The sequence below is a fragment of the Phascolarctos cinereus genome, unplaced genomic scaffold (genome assembly GCF_003287225.1).
Source record: "Phascolarctos cinereus isolate Bilbo 61053 unplaced genomic scaffold, phaCin_HiC Scaffold_726;HRSCAF=1367, whole genome shotgun sequence".
NCBI lineage: Eukaryota > Metazoa > Chordata > Mammalia > Diprotodontia > Phascolarctidae > Phascolarctos > Phascolarctos cinereus.
The window spans coordinates 294,219,195-294,233,591 of record NW_027556098.1 but is presented as its reverse complement, the minus strand read 5'-3'; the positions used below and the strand labels follow the sequence as shown (position 1 = coordinate 294,233,591).

Sequence of the window (14,397 nt, the reverse complement as noted above, 5' to 3'; positions counted from 1 at the left end):
ACAAAGCCTACCACCAACAACTCTATGGACTAACTGACAGTAATAGGCAGGTACCACTGGATTAGCAATGCCTCACACACCACTGGATCTGCTTTTAGCTCAGCTCCTATAGACACTATAGAAGCAACCTTTACCAGAAATGTGATTCAGCTACTCTGCAGGTGCTGCAGCCTCTGGCTCCTCAGAAACCACAACTACTAAAGACTCAAAAAATTCCCAACCCCAAAGTTCACAAAAGTCTCAAATGTTTCAATATCTGAAAGCAATATGGTTTTATCAATGAAAAATTGTTGCTGTGCTATAAGGACCACTGGGGCATCTGCCCTATAACTAAAACCTCTCAGTATATTTCTTATCTCTCCCATTAGACACTGAAGTACTTGAGAGCAGGGACTGTCTGGCTTTTCTATTTTTATCTCTAGCTCTTAGCACAGTACTGTGCACATAGTAAGGGCTTAATAAATCTCCTTTCATTCATTAAAAAAAATCTTTCACTTAATCCTGTCATCCCTTTAACCTGTGATCCTAAGTCTCTCTTCCCTTTCAAAAGGTTACTTCCAGAAAACACTACGTATATCACCCCCACTTCCTCTCTTCCCTGTATTACATTATAAGGTTTAAAACTGTTCCATTCAAATGAAACTGCTCACTCCAAAGTTGCTAAGAATTGGATAACTGCTAAATCTGATGGTCCAATATTAGTCTTCATCCTTCTTTACAAAAACATTGTTTTTGATAATATTAACTTCCCTTTTATTAGATACTCTCTCCTCTGATTTTCATGACACTACTTCTAGCTCTCAATCTACCTGTTTCATCACCCCTTCCCATTCCCATTTGTTGGATCCTCATTTATCTCCCAAGCTCTCAGAATAGATATTCTCCAGAAATCTAACCTGGGCCCTCTTTTCTTCTCTTTTTGCTTTCTTTTTTGTTAATTTCATCAATTCCAATGAAATTTAATTATCTTCTTTATAAGATGATTCCCAAATTATTTATCTAACCCTCACCTCACTCACTGAATTACAATCTCACTACAAATTACTTGTTTATGTGGAGGGAAAGGAGATGGGACACTTCTTCCATGTGAGACAAGGGTAAAGGAGGAAATAATGGCAGAAGACATTTGGAAAATGTGAAATGAAAAAGGAAGAAGAAGGTGCTCTTGCAAATGGCTTCAATTTTTTTCAATGAAGCATGAAGTTCTCAGCAGTATTTTATTCCTAAAATTCACGTAGGTAGTAGCTAGATTATGCTGAAATTCCATTCCTTATCAAGGATCTCATAAAGCTTAAGGTATTATTGAGTTAAAGAAAATAGAATAAATTTATGTCTACACTGGTAAAATTCTCTTCATCAACTAGATTACTGCCTAGCTCCATGTCAAGCTCAGGTCCTCTCCACAACTACTCCAACAAGATCTAGAAAACACACCACATAAGGTCCTCACTGGGAAATCCAAAGAAAAATCTTCAAATGAAGGTGTGAAGACAAAGGCCAGGGCCTAGGGGAATGACATGGCAAACTCTTTGAATGCACAAACTGATGCTGTGCACTAACATCCCAGATCCAGCAGAGAGGGATCTGATGCCATCATGAGAGCAAGAATAATTGTCTACTAACAACACTGTATCTCATATCCCAAAGGTGGGGCACAGATAGCATGCAGACCAAAAATGGAACCAATGCTTAGGAATGGCAGACCAGGGCAAGGTGAGGACTTCAGACTGAGGCTGTGTACTGAACAAGGAGTAGGAACAGAAGCATGAAGTTATTATGTAGCACTGACCCCAGGAGTGGGACAGGTCTCACAGCCAGCTGAATCAGAGTAGGTATCTCAGACCAAGGGAGAGCCTAAAGTTATGTCACTCTGCCAGCTAGCTGATGGTAGATGGGCAAGCAGCAGTGTACTGGAGCTCCAAGGGTTGTGTTATTCAATGATGAATAAATGGACTGTTCTCTAAGACACTTTAGATATTTCTTTTTTTTGATACATGATGAATGATTAGATGCTAAAATTAAGAGAATAGCAGCTTTTCCCTATAGTACAGAGATACAATGAGAATAAATGAGATATGTTAAATATAACTAACTACTCAAAATACACTTTACATATTAAATGTATTGCTATAAATGTCTGTTTCTACTATACGTTTCAACTTAATTTTCCCAGTACGCTTAGATGGGACAATTATATGGTCTAGGAGGCAGTGGATATTTTTCCTATCACTTAGTGATGCCTGAGATAATCCACTATGATGATATAAATTTTCCCAGTAGGAAAAAGCTAGGAAAATCATTTGATACTATCTGAAGTCATATTCTGTGCTATAGGCAAATTAGTTATATTAGATATTCCATGGATACATTATTTGTTATTATACTGACACAAGGAGATACAATGAAAAGAATAACAGATCTAGGGTCAAAGGATCTGTCTCTAAAATCCTATGTCTTGCTACTTACTAGTTGCATGACCATGAATGCAACATTTATCTCTACACTGAGCCTCAGTTTCAATACCTGTATAAAGTGAAAGCAAATGGGCTCTAAAATCCCTTAAATACTATTATCTTTTTTGTTTATAATCAATAGCCATCACCATCTTAACAATAAAAATTTAGTACTATGATCCCTGTGCTCTCCTTACCACTGTATACAAACTTTATTTAATAAACTAAAATCATCTTCCTTTTCATAAGTATTTTACTCTACTGATATCTAATTTTGTAGTGGAGAAAAATAAAGTAGCCAATAAGTCCATTAAACACTTAAAAATAACTAGTAGCTCAAAAGTAATATTCAATTAATGATATGAAATTTAAAATGTATATGCTAACTGTTTTTTTAAATATACTTCAAAATAAAGAAACAGTATTCAGAGATAGATGAACCAAGGGATGTTTAGATACATTAATTCCTTAACTTTGTTTTCATTGCTTTTAAAGACTTCCAAATCCAGATACTACATGATTGTTCAGCATATTATCCTTTGAACTACTCTGTAAGGTTATAATCACCACTATTCAGAGAAGGAGGAACATATCCACAGAATTCATTTGTTTTTCTATAGTATTCAGTTAATGTCGCTATACTTAAATTCTAATATAAATGACACTAAAACATAAGAATAAATGTAATTGGATAAAATAATTTCAGAGTTTGCTGTACTTATTTGCTGACAGATTTAACTTAAGATGAAAGAACATCAGGACATTGAAACTTGTTTAATATAGGAGAATGGAGAGAAATAATTCAATTCCTCACTCTCCATTACTGCAACTAATATATTCAGTAAGAACTTAAGAAATGTGAAACCACAGAATGAAATCCAGGGGGTAGGATCCTATTTAGCAAGGTTATCTATTATCCAGAGTCACTAAATTTCATGTTTTGTAATACCTACATATCTCAAATTACCAAGTATGTTACACTGAGGTTCCATCACATAAATGGCAAAATAAGAAATTTAAGGGGCAGCTAGGTGGCACAGTAGATAGAGCACCGGCCCTGAAGTCAGGAGGACCTGAGTTCAAATCCAAATTCAGACCAAACACTTGATACTTTCTAGCTGTGTGACGCTGGGCAAGTCACTTAACCCCAATTGCCTTTAAAAAAAAAAAGAAAGAAAGAAATTTAAGAAACTTCTAAATTCCTGGAACTATACTTCTATAACAAAATGTATCACTGTGTTGTCTTGAAGATTTTTGTAAGCAAAATTTAACTTACTCGTTATAGAAGTATACAAAACTATAATTTAATCTTATATTTATTACTATGAAAGAGGAATTAAATTCACTCATTTGTTCTGTTAGCTACTCCTGATTTACAATTTTTTTTGTTACCTTCATTCTTAGCAGTAACTTCCAGACATTTCAATAGGTCAGGTTTAGTAACAGAGGTTTTACAGTTGTCATGCCTCCAAAATGAATATTAATATCCTAATATTATGTTTCTAACATGCATGATATTTTACACAGAACTTATGGGGTCTTTTTAGTGCAAGAATAAGTATTTTGAAAAGAAAAACCCACAATCTAGATTAATAATGGGTAAGTATATTATAGTATAGACTAGCCCTGGAAAACTGCCTGCTGATCTGCCTCACAGATCAAGACCCTTCACCATATGAAGTACTGAATAAAAGGGCCTGAGTGAATATTAACCTGTTCACTACATCTACTATATGCTTGTATCACTTCTTAAACTGTAGGTCGCAAGTAGAAAAAGTTTAAGAAACCCAGCTTTAGAGGCTTGAGACTGGCACAGGAATTTTGAGTTAAACCAGCAATTCAGGCTACAAACAAACTTGGGTACCTTTGTTCTTGGTATGGGCTCATTGACACTGCCTTGGGGGAAAAATTCTGAGAAGGCTGACCATGGCCATGAAAATAAGTCTCCTGTATCTACAGGAGAACATACATATCATCCATGTGTTGTGAAAACAGTATCTTAACCCTACCTCCATGAAAGTTTTGCTGTATTGAAATTATCCTCAAGATTTAATTTGGCTCACCCTGTTGATATAACTTTCTGGTCATCTGAATACAAAACAGCTATGAGGAACTACTGGTGTGCTCTGGTGCTTAGCTGGTATGTAGTGTGGTGGCAATTAAGAGGCAGAAGAGCTTCATTCAGCTGAATCAACCCATAACGTTCTCAATGCCTATCCTTGTTTAGTATCCCTCTCCTGCTATGCCTAGGTAAGTCTACTTTTATTAACTATTGAATGACCTACAATTTTCTTATGTCACTTCAATATCAACCATGCTACCAGAAGACTGGCCTCAGTCTGGTCCAACCTAAACCACATGGAATGAGTCAGACTCTCTACTACATTCCTTCTATTCCTCCTTCACCCAATCAACCAGTTACAAGGTTCAAAGATCCCAAATCATGATCCTGAAGCAGAGGTAACATAACATGTTGCTTTGTTGACAGTCACCACTCTTGAGCCCCAGAAACCTAAAGAAGCATCCCTAACACAATCACAAGTAGGACTTCTCTTGCACAAAATGGAACACTTGGGAAACTATCTTAGGAACTAAAATACCGTCATTTCAATGTGGATGTTGATTTATAGAATCCCAGCTCCTTGCTCCTGCCTTTACTGCTCTTGGGGCCTTGGATGGCTGTATATAATTCTTTGAACAAATTTCATTTGTACTTATGATTCTTGTGTATGGGGTTTTTCCCATTACCACATTATCACTCATTGGGAGAAGTCTTTGAAATGAATAAGGGAAACCAATTAAATTTATGCACTGATAACTCCTAGAACCCATACAAATATCATCATTCAAACGGCTATAGTATGTGGACCTAATTCATACACATGGGAATTGAAATGGGGAAGGGAAACCAATCAAGTCAACTCATTGATAACTCCAAGAACCCACAGAAATGTATCATTCAAACTGCTATAAGTGTGTGGAACATCCTTGAAAATTTGAACAGACAGTTTTTCTAACAGAAAATACTTTCAAATTTCTTAATTCAATAGTAAACAAAGTAGAAAGTATTCTGACCTTCTCTGTTCCATGTTGTTAATCCACCTTCTACCTTTGACTGAGTACTTCATCTCCTTTGCTGAAATCCTACACACCTCATTGGTTAGAACACATCATAACTGGCCGTCCTTATCATACTACCTTCTGGTCATCTTCTTATTATGCTATTCCTCTCACCCTTCACCGTCCCTCCCACACACTACAGCAGTTTGAATGATGACATTTGTGTGGGTTCCAGGAGTTATCAATGAGTAGACCTAATTGGTTTTCCTTTCTCAATTCAATTCCTACATATTTTAAGAACAATAATCAAATCAACACTAACAAGGCTAGAAAAAATGTGTCAATCAATGGCCCTAATACTCCATTTTCTACACTTAAATAATTTCCCAAACCCAAAAGACCCCCTTAGAAATTATTCTCCTACATGTATCACCTTCACCTATTAGAATGTAAGCTCCTTAAGGGCAGAGACAATCTTGCTTTTTGTAATTGTATCACGAGGGACTTTTCATGATTACCAAATGTTCTTCCTAATCTACTTTTGAGTTATTCTACCTTCAGATTCTGAGGGGAACAGAATGTCATTATAAAGTCATTCTAGAAGGCATTTTCTATTGAAACTATTTCCAATAAACTAATTCCCATCCCAGACTCTCTCACTGTCACTAATGGAAATTAAGATTGCCACGTCTCTTACTATTACTCTATCTGGACATTAAACTAGGATAGAAGAGCATTACAGAAAATACAATGATATGGTTTTGTTTTTGTTTTGGGTAAAATTAAATCTGCCAACTATCTTACAACTGTCTAAAATATTTAGGTTGTTATTTGAATGAAAGGAAATAACATAAGTTAATGCTTTTTGTAAAAAACTGTTAGACAGCTTGCTCCAGTTTCTGTAGTTTATTAAACAGCCCAAATTTGCTGTTACAAAACAAGTCAATCATTTTTTTTTCTGTGCCAGGTCATCTCACTGGCAGTTCAATGTGACATGCATACTAATAACCAAAATCCCAGTTTCCTTCTATTTTCAGATAGTCTATTGTTGTCATATTGCCTTCACTGTCACAACAGCAAAACTCTGCAGCATGAAACAAATCCTGGCATGCAGTTTAATATTATGCTGATTGCTGAAAGCCCAGAAAGCTTTCACTAAAATATGGGATTGGTTTCATTATAGCTGAGGTCAGTGTGCTGAATCTTGAGCAATGCAGCTTGTTACTTGATGATTAATGTGCTTTCTGATTTTCTATTGAGAGAAGAACTCTTGGTTCCTGAATATATGGTGTGCACTTTAATATTGCTAATACTGAAATATGAATTTTGCAATTATACACATGGCTTGGGTGATCTAAGATACAACATTTCCTTACTGAGCCTTAATTTTAAAGAGAGGAAAAATTTTATGAAAGTTAAACAAAAACAAAAAAACAAAACAAAATATTTCAGAAATTTAAAAACAAAATAAAATGGTTAAACCTCTCAGATTGTCTTCTAATACAAAAAGCCTACTTTAATTTAACTCTCTCCAGCCATCTAGATAGTGCATATTTACCTTCTGAAATGCTGATGCTTATCATCATATTTTTATTACTGGGTGAAAATGGCTAGGTACTGAACACTTATTATACCTCCTTCTAATTACAAATCATGATATTACTTATTGTTTAAGATTTAAATTCTTATATTAAATAAAGTGATAAGAAAATACGTGGATTTAACTAAGATACGAATATTTAGGTTAGATATCAATAAGAAACTCATAACTGTAAGGGCAATGAATCATTTAAATCAGTAATAAAGATGTTTATGTTAATCTCCTTTAATCAAGGAGATGAGGTGGTAGTTGAGGAAGACAGATTAAATGAATACTTCAGAACACTCTGAATGCAATTATTCTATTGTGTCCCCCCATAATGGGCAGGGTTTTATAGGTATCTGTCATGCAGATTCTGCTCTGTGGGTGATCTACAGAATACCTATTATATTGTTTTAGACATAGTAAGTGATCAGTACCAATTTGCTGAATGAATGAATAAGTATAAAGTTTTCTGCCTTCCCCTATTCTACCTGGAACTATGCATATAAATAGCTTTACCTCACTACTCACAGTATTGGTAACTTCCTCTTTCAAATCTTTCATGGCAATTAAAAGATTTCACAAATTTCTCATCCCGCTCTAAGGGAGTGGTTAATTCTAGCAGTGCTTTTATCAAGTCACTCACTGTTGATACTGCTCTTTCACAAGGTCCTCAGGGAGCTGCAGAATTTACTATTTATATTGGCATTTATGTCTGGACTTCATGGTATACAATGGACCACCAGGCTAACATGGAAAAAATATTTTGAGAGTAATTTCATTTTTAAAGAAGTTTACGTTCTATTGCCCTGCTAGTCTCCCCTCTGGCAAGGAGATGCACCATTTTTTTTTGCCAACTGTAAAAATTGAGCGAGAAAGCTTCAAAGGTTCAAATCTGTTTTATGAAGGTTTTGTTTCTCTTTGCTGACAATTCCTTTTAAAGTTAAATATTTCACCTTTATAGGTCACTGACTAAGGAAAAATTCTCACTGAACTAAAAATATGAATGAAATATAACAAAATTTTTTTCCAACAATATTTACTAGACTATAAAACTATATTTAAACTAAATAAGATTGAATTACATTAGCATAAAAACTACAGATAAAAAAATCTATTTCAAATACCATAACTATGATGAACAGGATCATTTCACCTATTTATCATAAAATCATAAAATATCATAAAATAGCAATATCATAAAAAAGGCCTTATGAGAAAAGTTAAAAGTCAACATTAATTATATAAAGAGCAATCATCAATCTAATTCACTCATAATAGTATTGCATCATCACTTGGGAATTTATTTTTTTCTGCCATCTTTAAAAGACCATTTTTTCTAAACATTACATATAAAAAAGATATACAAATTGGAGTGCACATTTCTTCTCCTGGGAGCCTTAATTTTGTGTTTTTCTCTCAATATTTTCCACAATTATCTGGAAAGGCCCTTCTAGGAAGTTCTTCGTGTCTTTGGTCACGCCTTTAGAGACAGCAGCATGCAATATTTTCAACGTTTTGTTTAACTAATTTTCCCAAAAAGCAGGAAGAGCAAATACTCTCAGATAACCTTGTGGAATACTCACGCTTATCACCAAAGTGAAGGTTTGGAGAGATATCAAATATGTCCTTATCTAGAGTTTTACAACTGAAATTCTAAAGAACCAGTTAATTTCTACTTAACAGAGGCAAACGTATATTATAATTGAACAAAAAAGTTTCATCTGTGAAATAATATTTGCAAATTGTGATCATCATTCTTACCTTAAACAGACAACGGCACACATATTCATATACCATATGTTTTAATGAGCTGATAAGAGACTGGATTCTCTGTTCAGTAGTTTCAGAATCCTGTGTACAGCAAATGGAAAAGTCAAAAGTATCATGAAGTTGATAGGCAATCCAATACATCAAAAAAGATTCCCCAAAACTTATTCCTTCCAATTCAAGACTTCTAGAATTTGCCTCCTCTGTCTCTAGTCATCAAAAGAATTTGCTACCTCCCACTACAGTCTGTCAAGAGAAGTAATTCAGGTGGAAAGAACTCTGCTCAAACTGACAGAACTGCATCTATGTGTAAGTTTTCTACCTGGACAATAATGCATATAGTCTCCTGCAAATAGCTGTTTTTATATTTTAATTTTGTTACAATAGTAAAGTGCTATATAATTTTATCTTTGTTAATAATCATTATTATATCATGCTAGTTTTTAATAACTCCAAATTTGTGTCACAAAGAGCTTTCAATTAAATAAGGAAAAACATATAAGTTCTTGAAAATTGGATAACAGTAGTACAGTCCACACCAAACCATTTCCATTCCAACTGGTGCTAAAAATAAAATCTGCATAGTTTGAGGTTTGAAGGACACTTTAATCAGGCATATTGTAAACATCTTAGTATCTTCAGTAGCCCTGAAAGTAAAAGTCCAATCATTTACTAAACCCTCCCTGTTGATTTTTTTTTTAAAACCAAACCTAATACATAATTGCCAATGTCTCCTTGGTTGCCCTTTTCAAATAAAAGCATCATCTTTGATCTTTTCTAAAAATAATAAAAAAAGAAAGTAAAAGTCCAAGACTGCAGACACTGTTCAAGTATACTTGTGATTCTATTCATAACTTAGATGCAATGTTTTGATTACTTTAGATTAAAATCTCTAGTCTTCATCTAAAGTATTAAAATGAAGGTATTCCATAAATATTCATAAATATTCTATTAGATATTATAATTTATGGGATAAAACCAGTATTATGCAAATGCTGTGCTTTCATAAAGCTTCTGAAATAGCTAAACGAGTCTCAAGTAAGCCAAGGGTCCAAATTACACTCTATCTAATTCTGGCCCTATCATCAGAGAAAGGAGCCAGAATTATGTTGATGTACCATAGCATGACTCCCCATCATGCTGTCCTATCACTGCCTACTATCTATGATGCAAAAACAGATAAAAAACCAGTGGTTCAGGCAGATTCTCGACTTCTACTTTCAAAGTAAATGTGCATTCTCATTTACTAATAATACAAAAATGACCTTGATTAATATTATTTGAATCCTGGTAAAAGAGTAGAAAGGCAAAAATGGATAAATATATACTTTAAATTTTTTAAGCAGAAGTACTATAGGACCTCACTCTCAAAAACGAACACATAAAAAACTTATATATTTAATATTTTAATGTAACTTTAACAGACTGTAACAATGTAATCTCTAGACCTTGAACAGATTAGAACCAGTCCCACAATGGGGATAGAACCTGTGATCATGGTATCAATATCATTATGAGCTAGTCAGCTACAATTCAGATGTTAATGACTATTTTTTTTAATTTAGATCATAACTATACTTGCAATTAACACTATTTATAATAACTAAATAAAGCTAAGAAAGAGTCCAATGTCTGTATGACTCACTGTGGATTTTGGAAGAAACAGAAGTATAAGTTTTTTACTCTTGGTAATTTTAGTAATAAATTATATTAAAAGCACAAGAAAACAGTACACTCAATGGTATCTAAGAGCTGATTTATCTAATGATCATACAATTAGAGTTACTATGACAAACCAGGCTTAAGAGGTAAAAACTTTACAAATGAGAATAATATATGAGAATAGTTTTTATTTAGTTTTGTTATAAGTTGAAATTTATTTCCTTGCTCACATATTACTAGGACACCGCATGTTCCATGAAGCAGCTCTCACCAACCTCTTGTTGGCCAGCATCAACAAAACAAGATTATATTAACTGGACACAGTTTTAAATTCTAATAAAAATAACTCATTTATATAGCACTATAAGGCTTACAAAGAGCTTTAGATATATCATTCCATTTCATCCTTGCAACATCCCTGTGACATTATTCTCCCTGTTTTGTAGATAAGGCAACTGAGGCTAATAGGTTTAAGTGACTTGCCAAAGGTCAAATAACTGGAATGATTGATCAGAGTTCAAATTCAGGTCTTCTTGACTCCAAGTACAGAATCTTAAGGACTACATTATCATAATTTACTTTATAAATTTTTTTAAATTATCTGTAAATCTAAGTAAAAAGTCAAGGAATTAGACTGTAGGGAAAAAGACAAAAATGAATCATGTTTTCACTCTTGCCTGTTCTCTTACAGGACATAGATCCTCAGCAAAGGAAATAATGTAGAAAAACAGTGGGAGAAATACCTACTTTACTATCAAGCCTTTTTTCAATCACTTCTGAAAATCTTAAAAGTCTAATTCTATACTTGCAAAAGAATTATAGTTTTTTTAAAAAGCAGAATATTAAATTATTTATTTCATTTCATTATATAAAATTTAATTTAGTGTAAAAAAACAAAGCAATGAGTTCAAATGGTTTTAAGTCTCCAAGGGAAAATAAACACTAGGTATAGAAACGTCATAAAACTGAAAGCAACTGCTGCAGTGATGACCACAAGATATTATACAGGCCAGTAATCATGTCAATCAAACATGGCAGTTTAATCTGAAGGGCACCAGAGCCATACAGCTTAAAGTCTGGAAATATCATTTGGGGCAGGCCATACTTCTTATACTAAAGGTACGGCCAAAAAGTAAGACCTAGTCCACTTGGTTTCACTTGTATTTGCTTCAAATTTTATTTTAGAAGAAACTTCAATAAGAAACATTAGTGAGGGAACAATGAATAATAAATACACTGTTGTTGCTTCCTTTTAAAAACCAGACATTTAAAAATGACACTTTGATGAAAATATTAAGTATTCTTTCTTTAGACAAACAAAAAGGTAAGTGACCTACTTGACTAGGAAATTACTGTAAATGGTCACAATACCTAGAAACATAAAACATTTTAAAAATATTAAGACTATGGTAATATTTTAGCATGAGTTATATTTAATTGAATCTGGACTATCTGATAGGATTACATATTGTATTTATCGAGAAAGTAATTTTATTTACTTATTGTCTTAATTTATAACATTATCTGACAACATATGCACTGATTTTACATTTTTCCATGAAAGTTTTCAGAGCAGCTTAATATTGGTAAGCATCACAAAGAGAGTGATTTCATCACTGCATCCCTGGACTCAAGTTAAGCCACATACCTGTTTGCTCTGCAGAGCTCGTTGGAAAAGTCGAAGAAATGAGGCCAAACTAAAACGGTACATATTATTAATTTTAGACAAGTCTGAAATAATAAAATACATCTTGCTGGCGTTCTCAGCTAGGGGGAGATAGGCATCCCTTTCCTGTGCATAAAAAAAGAAAAAACTTCAAGATCAGTACTTTACTGCCACCTAAGGACCACTGTGTAAATAGCTACTCAATGTTTTACCACTTAACATAATTACAGAATGCTAAAGATGAAAAAGGTTACATATGATCAAGTCTAACTTTTATTTTGTAGATGAGGAAATAGGCCCAAAGATTTACTAAAGGCCATGTAACAAACCAGTAGCAGAGATGTAACTGGAGTTCAATTCCAATTGAGGCAACTTACTCTTTCTACAGTGTCCTATCCGCCATGTAACTCATATTATATATGTCTCAGCAAGATTACAGAATTCTTCAGATATATGGGGCCTTACAGATCAACTAATAAAAACCTTTCTTTTAAAAATTAAAGAAATTGAGGCCAACAAAAGCTTGAAAAGAATCAAAGAAAAAGTTGAGAAGAAAGACAAATAGTACACAGGTTTCCTGATTCTGAGTTCAATGAACTACCACATACAGCTATACGAAGATGCAGTTAGTTAGAGTTAAACTTTATTGGGTAGGTTTATGCTGGCAAAATCACCAAATCTTAAGTGTTGGAAAACTTCAATGCACATCTATTCCAATCCCTACCTAAAGACACATCCCTTCTTCAGCATCAATAACAACTTCTCACCCAGCCATTCTCGGCTTGCAAATCCCTAATGAAGGAGAATCCACTGCATCCCCCTTACATTCTTCCATACGTTGGTACAGATAAAATTGTTAGGACATCTTTACTTATATAAGGAAATGTCTCTAGTCAATCAATCAATAAGTATTTATTAAGAGCTTATTTACTATGTACTAGTAATAGCTTACCATTGTGCTAAGTGCTAGGGATACAATGAAAAGCAAAAGACAGTGCTAGTCCTCAAGGAGCTTATATTGGTAAATGGAGGAGACAATGCAAAGTACATACAAGATGTAGTAGAAGGTACTATGAAAGAGAAGAGACTAGCAGCAAAACAGACCAAGAAATGCCTTCTACCGAATGTGGAATTTGAGTTGAGTCTTGAAGAAGTCAAGGAAGCTAAGAGACAGAGATAAAAAGGGAGAGCATTTCAAACATGGGAACAGACAATGCAGATTAAATAAGTAAAAAAAAAATGACTTGTCATGTAAGGAACAGTAAATAGGCCAGTATATCTGGATCTCAGAGTACATGGAGAGTACTGAAGCATAAGAAAACTTGAAAGGTAGGAAGAAGCTACAATGCAAAAGTCTTTAAATGTCAAAAAGGCTACCAGGCCAGGATGAAATCACTCTTTAGGTATTATCAGATGTGATTGCTGAGTCACTGTAAGTGATAGCTGGAAAACCCTAGGAAATAAGGGCACTGAAGGACTAGAAAAGGGTAAATGATGCAATTTTTTTTGAAAGGAAGCAAAAGGGAGGCGAGGCAGAACCAAAATGGCAGAAAAAAGGTAGGCACTCATCTGAGCTCTCCCAAACCCCCCTCCAAACTTTAATAACACCTTAAAACAAATTCTGAGGAGGCAGAACCAACAAAAGGATGGGGTGAAACAATTTTCCAGCCCAAGACAACTCAGAAGACTGGCAGAAATGGTCTGTCACATGGCGGTAAGAGTGGAGTGAAGTCCAGTGCAGGTAGAGCCCTGGAAAGACACCAGTAGTCCTGGCCTCAGCAAGCCAGCAGCTGGCCTTGGGGGCAATTAAATTGGCAGCAGAGGCTTCCAGAGCACTCAGCTGGCAGTGGGTGCAGGACTCTATCGCACTGCCCATACACCAATCCAGGTCACAGTCCTGAGTTGCAGTTCCAAGGTGAGGAGGAGCACTAGCACACAAAATCTTGTTGCCACAGGGGAGCAAGGATGCTGGTCACAGTTCCAGGGCAGAAAAGAGTGCCTGTGGTCACTTATAGCCCAGAGCACAGGCCAGGAGAATAATAAACATACCTCTCCTTAGATCTTACCACCTTGCAAGAACTAAAAACTTATAAACTTCCAAAGATAGCTCTGAAAATAACTATACAAAAAACCTGAAGCTTGGGACAGTGGCTCCTACCCCCAAAAAGTAGAGTCCAATTTTAGCATCAACTTAAAAGCCAATA

At 34.6% G+C, this 14,397-nt stretch overlaps 1 protein-coding gene across 1 annotated transcript in view; it reads right to left on the bottom strand.

Annotated features, from left to right (window-relative positions):
- DYNC2H1 (dynein cytoplasmic 2 heavy chain 1) overlaps window positions 1–14,397 on the bottom strand; it is a 370,089-nt gene that overhangs the window by 155,118 nt on the left and 200,574 nt on the right. The window contains 2 exon segments of the mRNA XM_020996144.2: window positions 8,860–8,949; window positions 12,176–12,319. Coding sequence (XP_020851803.1) covers window positions 8,860–8,949; window positions 12,176–12,319 — 234 coding nt within the window.